General features: G+C 39.2%; 1 protein-coding gene across 4 annotated transcripts in view; it reads left to right on the top strand.

Moving 5' to 3' along the window:
* The window catches only part of PDE3B (phosphodiesterase 3B), a 283,802-nt gene that overhangs the window by 210,379 nt on the left and 51,412 nt on the right, over nucleotides 1-22,011 (top strand). For all 4 annotated transcript variants that reach the window (XR_013635919.1, XM_073347443.2, XM_073347444.2 and 1 more), the window contains 3 exons: nucleotides 8,931-9,130; nucleotides 18,275-18,478; nucleotides 19,626-19,787. Coding sequence is in view for 3 of the 4 variants with exons in the window: in XM_073347443.2 (XP_073203544.2) it covers nucleotides 8,931-9,130; nucleotides 18,275-18,478; nucleotides 19,626-19,787 (566 nt within the window). In the remaining variant the exon portion in view is untranslated. The remainder of the gene's footprint in view (nucleotides 1-8,930; nucleotides 9,131-18,274; nucleotides 18,479-19,625; nucleotides 19,788-22,011) is intronic.

Below are 22,011 nucleotides of genomic sequence, written 5' to 3'. Positions count from 1 at the left end.
ATTAGGCTAATATTTCTTTAATTAGTAAATTAAATATCTCAAACTAAAAATGCCTAAGATTAAACTATTTAACATAAATGGAGCTCTGCTTAATGATTCCAATGTAAAAATGAAATTGTCCTGAACAACTGAGGGTCCTGTTTTGTTTAGCATATACAGGTATTTATCTTTTCAGTGAAGCTCAGTTGAATAAGATTTGTTGTTGTTATGCTAAGCAGTTTCATACAACAACAACAAAAATAGAATTCTTAAAGGGAAGAATCAGGGATGGTAAATCCAGAATTTGAAGTACCTTTGTTTTTCTAAATATGTTTGGTAAATCCATATAATCCTTTGTACTGTGTCTTACATTTTGAAGCCAATTTTTTATTGTACTTCGTTTAAAGAAAAAAACCTCACTGGCAACACTTCTGGAGAAGTCCTACATCATAATAATGAAAATAATAATGGCTGGTTCTTCACAATAGATCTTAAAGCTCTTTACAATCTTTGAATGTATTTTTCCCTTACAACACCCCTGTGAGGTAGAGAAGCACTGTTATGCCGTTTGGAGATGCTAAGCAATTTACCTAGAATCACATAGGCAGAACAGAGAATTGAACCCAGGTATCCTGTTTCCTAAGGAAGGGCCCTAACCTTTGGACCATCCATTCTGCAAATACAGTGGAGTAAAGTGTATTTGTAATCATAGGTTTATAGTATCCAAGTTATAAGCAAGTGTGTGAAAAAGTCAGATTAATAAAAATACTATTATATTCTCTTAGGATTGTGTGATCATATTCAAACACTGAATATTTATCAGATCCAGCATATCTTTGAAAAACTTCTTGAATGTGCCATTGCAATACTGTCTGCATAAGCCAACCAGTGTAAATGTCTGTAGAATGGGAAACTGGTGGTTTTTTTGTATTTAATGTGTATTTAATGAGATACAGAGATATCTAATATTTAAATATAGTGCTACTTCGCTTCTAAGTATCTAAATCCATAGAATACATTTGGTAAGATGCCAAATATGTGTGTTTTATAAACTGCTGAAATGTAAAGTTGCTTTTATGAAAGTTAAGAAAAGGATATTGCCCACAGATTTTTATACTTACACTCATACCTAGATGTACAGAGTATCCTGGCCTGTTTGAAGTCAGTCGGTGTTTTGCCATTGACTTCAACAGGACCAGAATTTCATCCAGAACCATAAAGGCCAGAAGAGACCTTGTGATGATCTAATATAACTCCCTTTGGAACTGCCAACCCCCACTTCCTGGCGAACATCTGGCTCCTGTATCATGGGATTGTAGCCAGGACTTTCTGAAAAAAGATAGAAAATGGCAAAAATATCTTCCCTCCCCCAAAGTAAAAATGATAAAATTATTGTTTTACTGCCCTTGAGCACCCCAAATTTGAAAAGTATTATTATTATTATTTGAAAGGATTAAAAATAAACTAATCACACATCAAGACTTTCCTATTAATGGTCAGATGTGTAATAAATATATTAAAGCAGTAAGATCCACCTTTTATTATGCAGTGTTGAAAAGACACACATTATAGCATCCTATGTGAAAAGATAGCAACTTCAGACAGGAAAAAATTGTGTGGAGAGTTCCATATCATACAGATTTCCCTCTTCTGGCTGAATGGGGGGAGGAATCTCCCTCTGCAGTATCTCACACTTCCCACAGAGGCCCCTCCAGGCTGGGGGAGGGGGGAATGTGGAAGTTGCATATTGTTCTCCTTTTGGGCTGGTTGAGTTTAGGGAGGAAAGGTAATACACCCCCTACTGTGGTGATTCTTGTTTTAAGAGGGAGAAAAGTCCCGGACTACCCATAGCAGCAAGGGAGTAGGGTGGGCTGTGGGGAAAGAGCGATGTGGGGTGACATGCTAGGTGACTCAGTGCCAGTGGGGGAAATAGCCTCTTTGTGGATCCTTGGGATCTCTGGAGTTTAGTCCAGACCTGCACCTGCTCACCATGCTGGTAAACTCGCCCTCACAATGAAACAGGTTTCGAGGTGGTAAGTTAGTTGGTATGCCTACATAGAAAAAGCTGCACATGGGCTAGCCTACCAGAGCCATCTTGAATCCAGCTGGCACAGGTAACAAAGCATTGAAGAACACAGCACAGCATGGGCTTCCTGTGGGCTAGTAAGCAGAATACATACACAGGGTCTGTGCTGGGCTGGTACTACCATCATTGAAATTCTGGATGATTGAGGGTGCCCTGGTAAGTAACATCCCAGAAATCTGGCAAATGGACATCTGAAGAGGTCTGTGGAACCATGGGCATAGATCAATATAAGATAATCAATATTACTGTTGCTTGATACTCTCTTACCTTCAGCTTCGACAAATCTCCCAACTTGAATTTTTTTTTCATAATTGTCAAAATGGCAAAACAAAAATTTCTGGTTTTCCAGTTTGAAATGACTTTTCATATAGAAAGTTAAGCTACCAGGAAAACAAAACATTTGTAAATTATCAAAATAAAATGTTTCAATTGACCCAAACTGAAAAGCTTTTCCCTTTTTTAAATTTAAAATGTTCAAGATTTGGACTTTTTGTCCCAATTAGGCACAGAAAGTTTTTGAATTCTCAAAAATATTCTAGAGACAGGAAAACAGTTTCCAGCCCAGGTTTAGTAACCATATCTTTGGTAACTCAATGAAAGACCCCCCCCCCCCCCCTTTTTTTTTTTTTTTAAAGTTTTCCTGCATCTGCTTAGCCAAGTGAGTCTCGTTGTTTTTACCTTGGATACATGTGACCTTGACAGATCCTAACATTCCAGGAGTAGCAGATCATAAGCTCTTACTTCATTATTTTAGGCCTTTATGCTGTGGCTACCTTGACACCTGGGTTATGTTGTCATTTTCTGTGTGTGAAGATGGCTTTTATCATCTATTAATTTGAATCACTATTGAGACGAGACTTGAGTGCTCAAGAAGTTCTCAATTAAATTCTGCATCTCCTGGAATCTTTCTTTGAGCAACAGAACAAAAATAGTTCTTCGTCCAAAACAGAGGTCCCAGACAAATGAGTTGTTGCAGTTGGATGGTGCAACATTTCTGACAACTGATCATGAAACAGTGGTTCTCCAAGTCTTGCATAATCCTGTGGGTCTGGAGAGCACATGTTTCAACAAGAAGGTTGTCTTGGTAAAATGCTTTTCCCACCCTTGTCTGACAAGCCTCACTCTCTGATTGCCACACTTTCAAGTTTCAACTTCAAAAGGCAGCATTCCACATGTAATAAAAGTGCAAGAAATTCAGTCTAACTAGCATGATTGAACTGAACTTTATATGTGGTTGTTAATGTTACAGTCATGGCTGTACAGTGGAAATAGTGCTATAATACTTGCTTTTAGGATCACAGGCAGTTAGTGAAACACTGAAAGTACCAATTCCAGCACACACAGACAGGACAGAACTTCCTGCTTGACCCCTCCCCCAGATCAAATACAACAATATAATGACATACAAGACATTGTAACACTAAGATAAAGATAGAGAACCATCTACTGGTGGAGGTGCTGTCTGCACTAATCTGCCTCTACTACAATTTTCTCCATCTAGCTGAATAAGAATTTAAAACGATAACACCAAAGGAATCCAGGTGGTCTGCCATCTTCGCAGTTTCTGTGTTGGTCTGTCTGCTCAAGTCCTCTATTCAGTCATGGAGACACCACTCGTAGTTGGATATCAATTATCAGTGAGTGCAGCTGAATTAGGCCTATCCATTGTGGACATATTTTCTGTTGAAGACTGCAGTGTGTTGAGGGCCTGAGGATACTCTGGAAATTCTTTCCCCATAACAAGTCTCCCATTAAAAGCCACAAGAAACTGCTAGGGTATCACCAAATACTCCTCTACTTCCCTCTGGGATGGTTGTTGAACACTGTGTTTGCCCTCCCCTTTCTTTCAATGATTCTGTGCACCAGTTCTCAATGCACTATAAAGGAGTGAGTTCTTGCTTTTTGTATGAGCGAGGATAGGTTGCTTAGTTTTTTAATTACCATGTAAAATTCCCTCCGAAAAGGGCTAAGATTGGGATGCGTTTCCAGTTGTCACCCACTGTTGACTAGCCATACCTTCTTTCCTTCCTGGATGGGCATGTAATTTTCCTTTTTTTTCCTGGCATCTTGAGCCAAAAGCAAGCATGCCAGGCCCATTTATTCTTCCACCTTCTGGAATGCTGTCCTCAGGTCACTGGTACAAGACTCCACCATGTGTAGGCACAGGAAGCCTTGCTAGTTCTTCAAGTCACAAGGAAGCATGGGTTTGCAGAGTTCAAAAATAATTTCACAAGGAGAGTAGTGGACAATTTAATGCCAGCTGGTATTATGTGCAAAAATGACAAAAAGTATGTTTGTATCCCAGTCTCGCTGGTCTTCACTGACTAAGATGCTAAGTATGAAACCAACGGTACAGTTTACTCTCTCCACTCCCACATTACTTGCAGGGTGGGTGACCCTGGTCCTCACCTTGATTATCTGGAGTTGTTTGCAAACCCTGCGTAATAACCAGGATTCAAATTACTTACTTTGATCACTGCAGATGCTGCTTGATTGGGCCAAACTGCAACATTGCATGTTTAATCAAGGCAGCTGTAACTGTCTGAGTCCTTTTATCCTTCAGTGGCTGTGCCACACCATGCTTTGAGAAGGTGTCATACACTACCAGCAAATACTGATTTTCAACTGGCATTTCTCATAGTGGGCCTTCAAGTCAATCTATATGAACTCCCAGGGCTTACTAGGTTGGAACATTTCCACTAAAAAAGTACATCTCTTTTCTTATTCTTTCCTTCCTTTCCAGGTAAAACTGGTAAGTACCCCATCCTTAACATCTGCAGCCATGCCTAGCCAAAAAAATCAATTGGATACCCAGTTCAATGTCTTTTCATACACCAGGCGGCCTATTGCTTTGTTGTCATGAAGGCACTCCAGTACTGTTCTCTGAAAACTTGCTGACAAAACAATCCTGTTATCTTCATACACCAGCAAGTTGGTAGCCAGATCAATGGATAATCATTCCTGAATGCCATTGAGCTTCCCCAGTCTGTCTCTACTTTGGTAAATGTATTGGTGCATGGAACATAACTCAGGGTCCTTAGGCTGTTCTTGCAAGATGTCCTCACAAGATCAGGTTGAGTCTATTTTCACTGTTCTCACACAGCTGACAGCGTACGTAACCACATTTTGCTTTCCAGGTTTATGGTGAACTGTTAATATGTATTCTGACGGTTTGTAAGTCCTTCTGCACAAGCATTGAGTTGTGCTTTGTAAGGACACTACAGGGCACTGTGGTCTGTGTACACTGTGAATTGCATACCTCATAAATAGGAATGATAGGCCTTGACACTCCAGTTCTGGCACAGTAGCAAGAAACTCCAGTTCTGTAGCTGAATACTAGGTTTTCCTCTTGTTTAATTTGCAACCTTCAAAAGCCACTACTCTGTGCCTACCACGCTCATCAGTTTGTTAAAGTGCAAATCTGACCGCAATCTCTGAGGCATCACAGGTTACTGCAAATGCATGAAATGGATCTGGGAATTTAAGCACAGCGTGATTTAGATGTCCATCCTTCAGTGATTCAAACGCTTTAGGATATTACTCTGTCCAGACAAAGTCGGTCTTAGTCAGCTGATATAATGGCACTGCCCGCTCTGTGGTATTTTTTTTACAGTACCATATTGTCTTCTGGCACTACCAGTTTTCCTGTCCTTATTTTGCTAACTGTTACAAATGTTGGATTTCTAATGTCTTCTGGATTGTGTCCTGGCTGCTGGTTTTTCCAACTCTTAACTGTTGGATCTTATTCTCTTTGCTGCTAGCTATCCCATCTCCTGACTATGTCCTGGATCTTTTCCAGTGTTGTGAAGTTTCAGACATTGGGTAGAGTAGATTTGGAACTTACATTTTCAAATCCATTTGACCAATGGCATTGTGCTTTGTTGCATGCTGATATCAGCACAATGGATATTGCAGTAATCAAAATATTAACAGCAGCAGTGATTTGATGTCAGTATGCTAAATGTTGCTAGTTGGAAAATAAAATAATGCCATTTTAGCAAGTTTGTAAAAGCATAGAATATCGATGTGTGTCTGAAAATACTGTACAGAGACTACTGCCTTCTGATTAAAATAATTGGTTTCATATGCCCCTATGCATACATACCATGTGTATATATGTGATCGATATGCAGCTAAATAGGTATACTCAATTCAAAAGCAGTGTTGTACTCACAGTGGTCTTGTGAGTTTCATTTAGACTCTTGAAAAAGTAGCTAAATAATAATATTAATATATTCTTAAAAGATTATAGATAATGAACTATCCATTTCAGTTTTCTAGGGGGTATACAGTAGGGTTGATCAAAAAGGTGGGGATCGCTTCCTGTGAAAATTTTTGAGGTTTTGCAAAAAAGGTTCATTCTAAAGCAGGCCAGAATGTTAAAACAGAGACAATTTTTGCAGAAATGGATTTTAAAAGAAAAAATCCAATTTGGGGAGCCTAAATGGAATTTTTTGGCTTCTTGGCCACCCTGAGGGAATGTTCTTATTGATTTCACTGACGTTGAGAAGAGCCTTCTAGCCCTACTGCCAAAGAGGCAGAGAGCCTGGCCACTTTGTCTTCCCATTAGCCACCCAAGCTCTGGGAGCCAGAGAAAAAGTGATGTTTCCTGGAGCTACAGAGGCAGGGAGTCCGAACACCCTTCTCTGTCCCTGGAGCTAGGTGGGAAAGTGGTGTTTGACAAAGACTTCATTGAATCTGTACTAGATTTAGCAAGTCATTTTGTTCTACAAATCAGTATTTTCTAATGAAACATAGTTTGGAAAATTTTCAATCACTTCTAGTCTATAGTCTAAATTGTGTAAATCTAACAGGCTTTTTTTTTAGTAGCTGTGAATTCTAGCTTCTTTTCACCCTTCTAGCTCTTTCTACACCTTTAACAGTGAATATTGATTCCCGTACCTTTAAAGTATGTAGCCTTTACTGATTGTGGAACAAACAGTTCCTAACAGCTGTCTTTGTTCTGTTGCTGTTTATTTGATGAGGCTAGAAGTTTTGCCAGAGCAAACGAGTCCCCAGGGTCATTTAATTAGATACCTTTTAGCAGCAAAATTGTTTATTAGGGTCAGATTCTTGACACCCTTATTCATGTTGAGTAGTACCTTACTCCACAGATGGTCTCACTGATTTCAGTAAGGTTCTGTACTACTTAATGTGAGTAACAGTGTTCCATAATTAAATACATTTTTCTGTGAATATATACAATCTTATTTTTCAGTTGTGTGACATTCTGTTGAGGTCTTCAAACAATTTTTCATTGGAATGATCAGTCAACTGCACAGTCGTATCTGATACTTAGATTCTGCATTTTACCATTTTTGCGAGATTTTCTAATCTGAGATAATGAGAAAAAACATTGTTTTCTTTCATATTAATATACCTCACTCTATTTATAAAGAATGTTTTTAAAATCTACAATATGGTTGTATGTCTTCTCTCTAGGACTAAACAAACACAAAGTAAAGAGAAAGTTCCTGCCCCAAAGATCTTACAATCTAGTATGAAGCCTGATGGTAAATTAGTGATGTGGGAGCTGAAACTGGGACTGGCCCAACTCCTCTAATATTTGGGGGGCTATTGAATATCTGTTTGATGGGAACAACTTTTAATCCCTGCTGAGCTGAACAAGATTCAGACTGGTGATCTACAGTTGAAAGGCTCCGTACCTCATTAACAGTGCCCCAAGACATCCATTTTCCGTAATCACTAACATTACACCACTTGAGAATGAAGCTTGCTTTCTGGAAAGAGATGTTTGTTGTTCTGCCTTTGTTTGTTTGTTTGTTGAACATGTGGGAGCTTTTGCCCATGTGCTGAGTGGAAGACTCTGTATAAACATAAAACATAAACACTAAAAATCCAAATTCACTTGTAAATATGCTTTGCAATATAATTCTACTGTACAATAAAACATTTGTAATTTCTATAATTACTTCAGTGTCCTTTACACTAACTTTTATACATATATGTATCTTATTTTTTTCACCTCCTCCTCCTGGATCATTAGAAGGATTTGAACCCACAAGCTTCAGATTCCGCTGCACAGACCTTCAGCTGTAGGAGAGGTGGTATATGGATCAGCTCATACAGGGAGATGCAACAAACACATTGCCATTGGGTCTCACAAGTATTTGAGACAGAAGTGGCACACTTGGTATCGGTATTGTTGGTATACTACTGTCTCAGAGAAGATTATGATCTAGTGGTTACAGACAACATAGCCAAATGTAACAACACCCCTTTGTGGCTGAAGTGATCTTGTGTAAGCTCTGATTTACCTTACTTGTGAAATAGGTGAATGATAGTTACTTACCACCATTACAGTATGAGACCTTGGCTCATAATAAGGGTAGTGAAGAGCCGAGAAATATTAGCAGCAGTCTAGAAGAGATGGGGATTCTAGGCTTCCGGTTTAGTGCAGCTGCTTATAAGTTACAGAGCATTATGTTGAAGTGTCTCTCCCGTCTCCCACCCTGCCAACATCTTGTGAGAGCCAGAATTTTTGCATGCTTGCAAGAGTTGGAAATGCTGAATCTTTCCTTCTTGAGAAGCTGTATTATGATGATTACATCACTTCACTACACACTAGTCACATCAAAATCTCTTCTGAATTACCTGTTTATGTAGAAACACATAACTGATTGACTGCAATACATCCAAATATTTATACGTTAATAAGCAATTCATTTTAACTATAAAATATTTTAAACAACAAAATTTACTCCAAAAAGCACAAGGATGGTTGTGAATCTTAATATAATTTATAGAATGTGTTTGTATAATGAATTTTAATGTAATTTTGAAAATACTAATGAAAAAGTTATTCCTGAATAACATTGTATTTTGATGCTTTCATTTTTCCTAGATGCAGAGAGTGATATTGCCCCTGGTCGAGTCAGTTATATTTCTTCAAAGAGCTGCTCTATTGTTGATGACAACTATGGATGCATGGCATCAAACATTCCTGCCCTGGAGTTGATGGCTCTGTATGTAGCAGCTGCCATGCATGATTATGATCATCCCGGTCGTACAAATGCTTTTCTAGTGGCTACAAATGCACCTCAGGTAGGAAATGTTTTACTGGAAAGCAAAAATTAAAATTTCTAGCTTTCTGATACATAAGAGAAATAATGAACATAGATTTTACTCTATAAATCTGCTACTTTTTGTGTAGGAGTTGGTTGCCACATTTCACAAGACCATTCTTTTCCCTTAATAGGTGAGCAAGGAAACTGCTTTGGGGTTACCTTTATAACACCTTTTAACTTGAGAAATCCCAAAGTGGTGTATGGGGGTGTGTATAAAATAATTTTCAAGTAACAAACTTGTAAACAATAAAATAAATGAATGCAACTAAGCAAAGGACATGTTACAGATAGGGCTGGCCTTTGGGACTTGCCAAGCCTATGATTATGGATATTCCAATTTTTTTAAACTTTCCAGTGTCAGTGGTGCTCTTTGCCATGATTTCAAAACAAAACAGCCTAGTCTAGCCTTTTATGTTGCATAGGTAGCCTTTTAAATGTAAACTGATCAGTGAATTTGAAGAGCAAGCTGGGGAGATGCTAAAAGGAGAACATAACATGAGAGAGAACAAAGATGCCTTGACATCTGAGAATAGAGATGAAAGGAAAGGAGATGCTGCTTTTTAAAGAAACTGAAATGCATAATAAAAGGAAAGAGATGAGAGAGAGAGTAATAAAACAAATAGGAGACAGGAATAATAAAAGGAAATATATTGTGGAAGAAAAAATGGAAGAAAGGAAAAAAGCAATAAACTTTTAAATTAGTTAATTATATTTATTTGTACGTCTTAAATTTTACTTTATTACCCTGGCAAATGTCCTATAGACCTGTTAAGGAGGTGGGATCAGATTGTTATTTTGAGTACTTACTTTGTCCAACAAGAAATTGGAGAAGAACGTTTTGTTTTAGAAAGTAGTTTTTGTTCTAAATGTTTGTTTTTTGACAGGTGAATGCATCCAAAAAATTATCCCCTTTATAACAATCAAATATTTCCTTATTTTTAACTGTTTCATAGAGATGAAAGAAACATGTTATACTACTTAGTTTGCTTTTGAACTATAAACAATACATTATATTTTGATTTATATATGAAGTGATTGTACTCTATGTCAATGTTAATTAAGTAACAAATTCTCTTTTCTGTTATCTGTGTCAGTCCAAATGCCAGGGCATAGTTTTTCTTTGCCAGCACATAGAGACAATACACTGAGTCTTTTTGCTGATGTCATTGCCTCTTATATTAAGAAACTTGATGTCTCCCAGGCTCAACTGTTTAAGTCTTGAACAGATCAAGAAAACAGTATTACAGTATTTGCCATCTTATTGGACAGACACTGATCAAATTTCATACTCTCGCTTTTGGGATCAGGAGCATATTATGTTTAGTAGTGGTAGCCACAGTTCACATGCAAAGTCACCTAGGACTTTGGCATGTTGGTATATATATGGCATATATACTAGGCCACACCTATGTCAGGTCCAGCATAGCTGATTCCCCTATGGAAAGGGAATGGGACAACTTCTTGTGGATGTTGATAGATATTTCTACAGTGGGATCTTCCACCTTAGAAAATGTGGACATCCTTCAAGTTGGTTTAAGCAAAAAGAGAGACTCCCAAGTGCCCTATCGGAGATAGGGAATTTGGGACCTTGGCAAGCCAGAGTAGCCCCCCTTCCTCCAGAAAGTTATCTCAAGAGTGTATTTACCTCAGCTTCAGACTTTTCAGACACTCCCCTCTGTGTCTTCGTCCTGCAGTCTGAACATAGTATGGTTCAGTTTGTATTCAGGAGCTAGATTCTTGGAACAAGTCATATTGTAAAGTTTGGATGGGGTTTTTAGGATGTTATAATTTTGAATTCTTTCAGCGATTGTCTATATGTATTCCACTCTTGGTGTGCAGGTGTAACCCATACACCTTCTGGGTGTGGTGTTCCGTCCCATCTAGTGGCACCGAGACCACTTAGAGAGATAAAATAAGTCTGCTCTACAGCCTTAGCTAACAGCCAGTTAGCTTTTAGCTCATGCAGAAGAGGTTCATGCACTAAGCTCCAGAGGTCCCAGGTTTGATCCTCCCTGCCGACGACCGGGGTCTTTCGGAGTTACATGGGTACCCTCTGAACCAGAGATCAGAATGTTTCGGCCAGCACTGGCCATTTGCCCATGTCTTTGCCATAGCTTCCCTCACACATAGCCCCCTGCCCGAGTGCATAGAAGGATGCAGCAGGGCCAGCCACCTCTCAGTTCCTTCTAAGTGCCCTAGGTTGAGAGATGAAACTATTAGCAGCATCCATACTCTATCCACTTTTCATACTGTAAATTTGTATATCATTAAATTTTATATTAGTGTTAGAATTTGGTTTCAGTTGGGTAACTTTTTATATTGCTTTTGGTTACCTGGCATACAGACTTCAGTCTTCGTGACTGATCAGAAACCCCCTGATTTTGAATACCGTCCCTCATATGACATCATCATTCCTCTGAATGATGGCCATACTAAAAATGTTTGTTTTGTGTAGGATGGGGCATATTACAACCAAATCCTCTATTTGTTGCTCATTTTCAAAATGAACACAAAAAGTGAGAAAGGAACAGTCTTCCTCCTCTAAAATTGCGCCTGCAGCTACCATGCCTTAGGTGTCTACCACTTGTACTCTTTCAGCAAAGGCTCTTCTCCAAAATAGTCATCAGGCAAGGGTAGGATTCACTATCACTCCTTAAGGGAACATAAGGAGTGGTCACCTTCTCAGAAAGCCTTCGAAGAAAAGGAGAGAAAAATCTCCTTATCAGGTCTCTGCTAAGGGTAGTTCAAGGCATAAATATAGTCCTGTAAGGACCTGGGACCTAGAACCTGGGTCTGCAGAGCCTGCAGTGGCCAATATTCCCACAATGCCACCGGAACACCCTGCAGAAGCACAGTCAAGGAGCACTGTGGAGAATAGGCACCACAGGAAGTACCATCCATAATACCCAGAAAGACAGTACCCTGCAGCCCTCTGATTGGCCAAGTGCCCCTACTTAACCCCAGGTGTTGTCCCAAGAAGTGTCTGGGCAACCACACAGACCTTGGCCTGTTACTAAACTGGACTTTGCCTCATGTCCTGATCTCTGGTCTCTGACTCCAGCCTGACTTCAACCCCGATTCCTGACTCTTGATTCTAACCTGGTACTACCTCTGCTATCTGGCTTCCGACACCAGCCTGACTCTGATCCTGACTCTTGTTTATGGAATTGGGCCTTGCGATTCCTCTAACTCTGGCCCGTTGATTTCCATCCCTGGTGGGCAGACTTCAGCTCAGCTGCGACCACTAAGCAAGACTGCCTACACCCAGTCCCTTACAGGTCCTTCAGCTGACAACCTAAAGCAGATAGGTTTGCACCCTTTGGTAATGTTATCCATACTGAGTCTGCAGTACAGTAACTCCTCGCTTAACGTTGTAGTTATGTTCCTGAAAAAAGTGACTTTAAGCGAAACGATGTTAAACTAATCCAATTTCCCCAAAAGAATTAATGTAAAGGGGGGTGTTCGGTTCCAGGGAAATTTTTTTCACCAGACAAAAGACTACACACACACATACAGAGAGAGAGAGAGAGTATAAGTTTTAAACAAACAATTTAATACTGGTACACAGCGATGATTGTGAAGCTTGGTTGAGGTGATGAAGTCAGAGGGTGGGATATTTCCTAGGGAATGCCTTACTGCTAAATGATGAACTAGCAATCAGCAGAGCCCTCAAGGGTTAGCCCATTGTTATAATGTAGCCTCACACTCTACAGGGCAGCAGAAATGGAGGAAGGGGAGACAGCATGGCAGACAGAGACACACACCGTGTGTGTGTGAGAGAGAGATGCGCATTGCCCCTTTAAGTATGCTGATCCTATTCTAAGTACACTACCTTTTTAAGTAGGTCAGCAAGTTGAGACAGAAACTGCTGCCAGGAAGCTCCCTCCGTCCTGAGCCCTGTCGTGTGTCCACTCCCTGCTCTATGGAAATGGGGTAAGCAGGGTGCAGGAGTAGGTGGGAGGGGGACACCCTGATATTAGGACCCCTTTTTCTCTTTTTCCCCCCTCCTCCCGCACAGCAAGCAGGAGGCTCTGGGGGCAGCTCCAAGGCAGAAAGCAGGAGCAGCACATGGCAGCACATAATTTTATGGCACCAGGGAATTTAATACTGTCAGATTTCCCAGAGTCCCACACTGGCACAATAGTCATAATACTGCTGTCAGTACTGGGTTGGCTAACAAGTCGGTACAAGGCATTTCTTCTGGTCTATTGTTGAAGGATTCAGGAACAGACCACCCTGGGACTCCTGTTAAAATATCTCCCCCTATGAAGAGGGGATTATTCTTTTTCTTCATCACCCTCAGGTGAAAGTAAAGAGAGTTCTTCTTTGTACTCCCCAGCCTTTTTCACACCTGGTGGGGTTTCTGTGGCTCAGGCAGAAATAAGGAAGACATATGGTGATACTCACATTGGTATACCCCTCCCTGGCCTCCCAAGCAGTTTGCCTGTGATCCACACTTATGGCCATATTGGGTTCTGAAAATCGAAGAAGACGTGTGTCATCTACACAGCCCAGAACAAGGTCACTTTTTTCAGTAGAATCTACCAGACCTCATACAAATCAGCAGCCTCCTGTTTCTCCTGTTCAGCAGCAGCTCCACTATTCTGAGGAGGAACAGGTTCATCGCACTGATGTTCCTCCTCCTGCAATATCATTGTATTCACCTGATGAGGCTGTAGCTTCATCTTCATCAACTCCTCCAGATGACTAAAGAACATTTCAGAAGCTTCCTAAGAGGTTGACTGAAGCACTTGGTGTGTTTCATCTGGCATGTTCTGCATTCTTATCTCTAATCCAGAGCAATTCTATACAGGTCATGGTAGACAACACCGTTATAGTGTTCTATATAAACAGGCAGGGAGGAGCCAGATCATCTCCTCTACGTCAGAAAGTGATCCAGCTGTTGGAATATCCATCATCAAGTACCTGTCACTGCTGTTTATCTACCAGGACTAATGAACACCCTTACAAATGGTTTATTAAGAACTCAATTATTCAACAGATTTTCCAGAAGAAGGGTCACCCAGTCATGGACTTGTTTACAAAAGAAACAGGGAGTGCAGGAAAGGAGAAAGCAACATTTTTTTGATGAAGAGGGCGTCAGAGTCAAGGGTCTCTAGCAGGTGCTTTCCTAATACCATGGTCTCAGGGCCCGATGTATGCTTACCCACCAATTTTTTTTTAATACCATGTACTCTGAGAAAACTCAAGCAGGATGGAGCAATGTTGATATTAAAAGCACCAGACTGACCCAGATAATTCTGGTTCCCAGAGCTACTGAGGCTGTCGATACAGACTTCAGTAATGCTTCCACTAGTCTCAGATTTGATCTCTGAAGACAATGGGAAGACCCCTCATTCAGGCCCACAATCTTTGCCCCTTGCAGCTTGGATGCTAACTGCTTAACTGATGTTAAGATGCCTTGCTCTAGATATGTCTAGAATATTTTGATAAATAGTATGAAGCACTCCGTTGAGACTTACAATGCCAAATAGAAACAATTCCCAATTTGGGCAAACAGTGTTATGTCTCAGCCTTCCTAATGGACATTCCATTCATTGTGGACTAGCTGTTCTCACTAAAATCATCTGGACTTTCTAATTGGTTCTATGAAAGTTCATCTAGCAGGTATATCTCTGTCATCCTCAAATTCAAAATTGCATAGTATTTTCACACCCTGTGGTATCTAGGCTTTTGAAGGGGTTTGTGCATGTATTCCCTACAATTAGAGAACCCCCTCATCCTCAAATGGCATCTTAATATGGTATTAGCAGTGTGATGGGGTCTCCCATTTTAATCATTAGCATGTTTTTTACATCATCTTTCCATGAAAGCATAGTTTTTGGTGGCCATTATTTCTGCTTGTCGGGTAGAAGAAATTCAAGCTTTAATGGCAGGTCTACTATACACCATCTTTCATAGAGATAAGGTCTCTCTTAGGCCACATCCAAGATTCCTACGTAAAGTTCCATCTGACTTACATATTAATCAGAACATTCATTTACCTATTTTCTTTCCCAAACCTCATGCTAGTGATTCTGAAAGAAAATTTCATTCTTTTTATTTAGATAGAATCATTTAGTCTCTACTAGGTTATTTATAGTCTGTGCTGAAAGAGTAAAGGGCAAATCAGTTTCTTTCTAGAAATCGTCCAAATGGATTGCAGAACGCATCAGACTGTGTTATTAAATAGTGAAGATTGGTCTCCCAGTAACATTAAAAGCTTACTCCACTAGAGCTCAAGATGGATCTGTAGTTTCCTTCAGAAATGTCCCCATCTCTGAAATTTGTAGAGCATCACCTATGGTTCAATTCATATATTCATAAAACACTGTGTTATTAGGGACGCTTTCAGAGCTGACACTTACTTTGGCAAAGCAATTCTTCAGTCGTTGTTTGTATAGGACTCTGATTATCCACCTCCTAGCATGCGACCACTAGTTAGGAATCACTAAGAGTGCAATACATATAGGTAATCACTCAAAGAAGAAAAAGCTGTTACTTTGCAGTAGCTGGTGCTCTTCAAGGTGTGTATCTGTGTGGATGTGGCAAAGGATTCCAGTTGGCAAAGGAGCTTGAGAGCTAGTTGGTATTGTTCCACACTTTTATGCCCTTGAAGGAGTGGCAGGTGCGAGGGCAACTGGGATGCAGTCATGGGCCAAAGGATTCCAATATCTGGCATAGAGGATGCATTCACACCAAGAGTAGGGACCCATTGTGCTAGGCACTGTGCAAACAGAGGAACAGATAATCTCTGTCCTGCAGAGATTACAGCCTAAACTCTTGTTTTTATGAACATGAGAGTATCATCTGAACAAGCTGCACTGGATGCAGCAAAGCTGCTGAAAGATATATGTAAAAAGCATTAAATAATCCAAGATTTACCAAAGAATAAATCAAAACTTGGCTTCTATTTCATTAAGCATGAACATCAGCTTGGGCTCATTTCCTAGGTAAAAGATCAGATACTGTTATTTATTTAAGCTCTAAATCAATGTCCATATACTCCTCCAAAATGTGAGATAATAGAAATGATGGTAAACTCAAGGTTGTCTAAATTGTGTGAAAGAAATGGAAATCAACTGGAGAGATTAGTAGTAATTCAGTTTTGCTGTGATTGATGTCTGTTGGTGGCTTTGTTTGAATATCACCAAGGGAAGAATTCAGAAAAAAATGTCAGAAAATAGAGATATCAGTACAGCAGAGTACACATGACAAAGCCTATATTTACATAAAATTTCAGCTAGAGACAACATATACAGTATATACAAATATAACTGAACCCTGAATAGAATCAAGAGACTAACCAGAAGATATTTGAAGCTAATAAATGACATTCATTTGTTTTCAAGATATTAATTTAATTCAGAATATTTTCATTCCAAGTCTTACCATACATCTATGTTGCACACTATTGGTGGTGACATAGAGGGTATGTGTAGTTACATGCCACAGCAAAAAGCAAGCTGTGTCCACATTGCGGTGCATAGCTTCACATGGCAGTGAAAGGTTCTAGCAGGGAGGAGGCAGTGGGGAAATGCTTTGGAAGCTCCCCATTGCCACAGCCTTTCCCTGCTGCTTCCCGCACAGAAGCCTATCTCTGCTGCCAGAGTCTTTCACTTCAGTGGGGAAAGGCCCAGCAGTGGGGTGGCAGCAGGACATTACCCTGCTAAAAATAGCCATCTAGATGGGGGTGCACTGTTTGGGCATATAGAGCACCATGCAGGGTGCAATATATGTAATCTTAAAGTACCAGATTTTCACAAAATCTACCACTGACTGCATGTCACAAGAAGTAGAGCACCATGCTGCCATCTACAAATTAAGCCACTGCCTTTCTAATAGTTGATATGCCACTGGCCAACAGACTGTTTAAAACTTTTTTTTCCCTTCACCCATTTAACTCCATTGACTGAACATGTTGAGGTAACAAAGCCTTTGTTGAAAACTCAGCATCCCACCCCTTCAGTTAAGTTGTTAGAACTCAGTGCACATACTTGTGGGAACCTTTAGAAACCTTTAGCAAAATTAAGGAAACCTGACTTGATAGGTTTGATATTTCCAAGATAAAATTTTTTTCAAATCTTCTTTATACAATTTACAGAGGTAAATTATGGGGCAAGCCCAAATTTTAAAAAATTGCATTGCATATTACCTTATATCCTTTGCTAATTTAGTTCATATAAATGTGATTCAACTATAGAAACTTTACTCTACTTGGTTTTGGGAGAATGATTCTTTGGTCCATACAACAGACTTCACATTTTTAAAATGAATTAATATGTCTAGTTGCTTTCCCATAGAGGGCTTTGGCTTTTTCTTGAACTGTATTTATGTACATGTTATTAATTTAATTAGTTGTGGATTGGTTACAGTTATGCTAGCTCCTTCATTCAAAAATGTAACATTGCCTGTTCAGAATTTGACCACTACACATAAAGCTTGTCTTGCCAGAATATTGATTTTTCCCCCCCTCAGCTAAGCTTCAATTTTAGTAATTGCTGGCTAGGGATTAAGCTGGAGCATAAGCAGATTGTGTGATCATTTTTTTTTTTTTTACAAATGGTAGTTATTCTATAAGGAGGCACCAGAGAGGACTATTGTAAACTGGCCAACAATTCATTTAAAAAGCCAATTAATCAACTTTTCACTTAGGAGTACTGTTTTAAAGGTAAAATAAAAAAAATTAGTTAAAATATAAAACCTAAATGTAAATATATTTAAAAAAATGGTTGCCTTGATATATTAAGCTTTTGTTCTGCATCTTTTTTCACACCCTCCTCCACATCAGGCAGACATATTAGTTTATATTCACTGCAGCAACAAGTGGAGTGACATATGAAGCATATTTTATATTTATATAAATGTTTTTCTTAGTAATAATTTTACAGTAATATTTTCAGGAATAAAAATAAGACTGGTCTGATTATTTTTTCCCTGTGCATTTTTTTCCCTTCCCTACAAAGAAGACTTTTGTTCAGTTCAGCCTTCAGAACTAGAATGCAACTTAGTGTTTTAGTTACCACCCATGTTAAACGAAAATGTCATTATTTAGCCTTTACACTTTTCCTCTTTTAATTTTGAATCTTAAATCGCCTGTTTGTTTTTCATTTCTTTGTAGGCTGTGCTCTACAATGACAGATCAGTCCTAGAAAACCATCATGCTGCTTCTGCATGGAATCTCTTTTTATCTCGACCAGAATACAACTTTCTACCTAATCTTGATCATGTGGAATTCAAACGGTTTCGTTTCTTAGTGATCGAAGCAATCCTTGCCACAGATCTCAAGAAACATTTTGATTTCCTTGCTGAATTTAATGCCAAGGTTTGTTACACAAGTTAATGCCTGCGCGTAGCTGCTTATGAGATCATACTATTATCAGCATTGTTGCTCAATGTTTATTGCTTTTAATAGGTTAAATTTAAAGAACTTTGAACTGTAAATGTCAGCACACCAGTAGGAAGACCTAGCTAAAGCATGTGCTACATAATTGAGGGTACTTACAACCTTTTAAAAATCAAACTGGTGAACATACCCTAAAGTACGAGTATAGAATCCACTCTGACACTTAATACATCCCATTTTTATATTTCCTTTATCAGTAGAAAAAAAAGGAGCACTTGTGGCACGTTAGAGACTCACAAATTTATTTGAGCATAAGCTTTCGTGAGCTACAGCTCACTTCATCGGATGCCAGTGAAGTCCGATGAAGTGAGCTATAGCTCACGAAAGCTTATGCTCAAATAAATTTGTTAGTCTCTAAGGTGCCACAAGTACTCCTTTTCTTTTTGCGAATACAGACTAACACGGCTGCTACTCTGAAATTTATCGGTAGAAACCTTCAAAACTGTTATTCATTAAAGTATTAGTTTTTAAGAATCAGAATATCCTCTGCAGACATGTATTTAATACCCATTACAGTCTCTCTGTTTTGCACATAATAGGAGAAATAAACATCCTAAATTAGCATTCAAACATGAAATAAAGTATCCATTTTCTAGATTTCAACTATAGATTGCCAGTAGATTAAGAAAAGAATTAAACCAGTTCAATCTATATATATGAAAATCATGATCTTAAGTGGAAAATATCTTTTAAAGATTGAAAAATGGGGAATAAAGATAATATACTAATTACTGTTAGTATTACAGTGCAATAACTGTGCACACTTACTGCAGTACAAACCTATAAAGAAGGGAAACTGATAGCACATAATTACTGCTTTTTCAATTCATTACAGTTTCTTTAAACCTCAAAAAAGTTATCTCCCATCTAGTTATCTGCTTGTGGTAACATCTGTTATCTTCGTTTAAAAAAAAAAGCTCTTTGTGATTACACAAGACAAAATATTACAGAAAAATTAACACAAAAGGGTAATATTCTGCAAAGACTTAAAAATGTAATGAAGTGATATATAGATTTTCTTTACAAGAGTATCCAACATTGTTAAAAAATTATGTTGTTCAAACAGGCCAATGATCTAAACAGTCATGGTATAGAATGGAACAATGAGAATGACCGCCTGCTAGTTTGTCAAATATGTATCAAATTGGCAGATATTAACGGCCCTGCAAAAGTTCGAGATCTGCACCTGAAATGGACAGAAGGCATTGTTAATGAATTCTATGAGCAGGTAGGTATGGAAAGAATTATTTTAAAAAAAATATAACTGGTTGTTGATAAATTATAAATTTGGGGGGTACAAAGCATTTACTATTTGGGGGTTATTCCTTCTTTTACTGCTTTAAATTATTTCGGTTTCTAAAGGATGAATCATGTTGGGTAAGCTTGAGCGCCGCCAACCACCAATCCTAACATCTCATGACACTTCCACTCTCTTTGGGGGTCATTTAGCGCTTTTTTTTCCACACTCAAAGTCTATAACAACAGACAAATGGGTGCTGAATATCATCAACCCTGGCTATATGATCGAGTTTGTAATACTACCTCCTCCAAACCTCTCGCCCCCTTTCAGGGACCACTCTCACAACAGTATTCTTGTCCAAGAGGTGAATCCTTATGACAGCAGGGAGCAATAGAACACGTTCCTCTACAATATCAAAGAACAGGGTTCTACTCAACTTACTTCCTGATACCCAAGAAAAAAGGTGGTTGGAGACCAATCCTCGATCTCTGCCACCTCATCGCTTTATCCATAAACTCAAGTTTCGTATGGTCACTTTGGCAGCAATAATATCATCCTTAGAGAAAGGCATGTCGTTCATGACACTCAGTATGAAATATGCTTACTTCCACGTAGATATTCACACCACCCACAGATGTTTTCTCAGATTTATGGTGGGCAACAGCCATTTCCAAAACAGGGTACTTGCCTTTGGGTTAGCTACCGTTCCCAGAGTCTTCACCGAAGTATTTTCCATACTAGCAGCTCACATCAAGTGTTAGATTTTCTGGTTTTTCCATACCTTGGCAACTGATCCTTGGCTGCCAGTTCCCAACAGGAAGCCCACACATCAGCCTCTCTGTTACTCAGCCACCTTTTTTCACTGGGAGTCAGCATCCACATCAACAAGTGATCCTCGACCCACGCAATCGCTAGATTTCATAAGGGGTACCCTAAACCATGGCACGAGCATACCTGTCCATAGACAGATTTCAGGCAATGAATATAATGGAATCATAGGGCTGGAAGGGGCCTCAAGACGTCTTCTAGTTCAATCCCCTGCAGTCAAGGCAGGACTAAGTATTATCTAGACCATCCCTGACAGGTGTTTGTCTAACCTGCTCTTAAAAATTTCCAATGACTGAGATTCCAAAACCACCCTAGGCAGTTTATTCCAGTTTTTAACTACCCAGACAGTTAGGAAGTTTTTCCTAATGTCCAACCTAGACCGCCCTGGCTGCAATTTAAGCCCATTGCTTCCTGTCCTATCCTCAGAGGTTAAGAAGAACAATTTTTCTCTCTCCATCCTTGTAACAGCCTTTATGAACTTGAAAACTGTTATCATGTCCCCCTCAGTCTTCTCTTGTCCAAACTAAACAAACCTAATGTTTTCAGTCTTTCCTCATAGGTCATGTTTTCTAGACCTTTTCTCTTCTCTGGCCTTTCTCCAGTTTGTCCACATCTTTCCTGAAATGTGGTGCCCAGAATTGGCACAGTTGAGGCCTAATCAGCGCGGAGTAAAACGGGAGAATTACTACTTGTGTCTTGTTTATAACACTCCTGATAATACATCCCAGAATGATGTTTGCTTTTTTTGCAACAGTGTTACACTGTTTACTCATATTTAGCTTGTGGTCCACTATGACCCCCAGATCCCTTTCCACAGTACTCCTTCCTAGGCAGTCATTTCCCATTTTGTATGTATGCAACTGATTGTTCCTTCCTAAGTGGAGAAATTTGTATTTGTCCTTACTGAATTTCATCCTATTTACTTCAGATCATTTCTTCAGTTTGTCCAGATTATTTTGAATTTTAATCCTATCCGCCAAAGCACTTGCAACCCCTCCCGGTCTGGTATTGCCCTCAAACTTTATAAATGTACTCTCTATGCCATTATCTAAATCATTGATTAAGATATTGAACAGAACTGGATCCAGAACCGATCTCTGTGGGATCCCACTATTATGGGGATCAGCATGACTGTGAACCACTGATAACTACTCTTTGGGAATGGTTTTCCAAACAGTTATGCACCCACCTTAAAGTAGCTCCATCTAGGTTGCAATTCCCTAGTTTGTTTATGAGAAGGTCATGAGAGACCGTATCAAAAGCTTTGCTAAAGTCAAGATATACCATGTCTACCATTTCCTCCCTAACCACATGGCTTGTTATCCTGTCAAAGAAAGCTATTAGGTTGGTTTGACATAATTTGTTCTTGATAAATCCATGCTGA

Source organism: Lepidochelys kempii, chromosome 6, assembly GCF_965140285.1.
Source record: "Lepidochelys kempii isolate rLepKem1 chromosome 6, rLepKem1.hap1, whole genome shotgun sequence".
NCBI lineage: Eukaryota > Metazoa > Chordata > Testudines > Cheloniidae > Lepidochelys > Lepidochelys kempii.
This window is presented reverse-complemented; position numbering and strand designations above follow the sequence as displayed.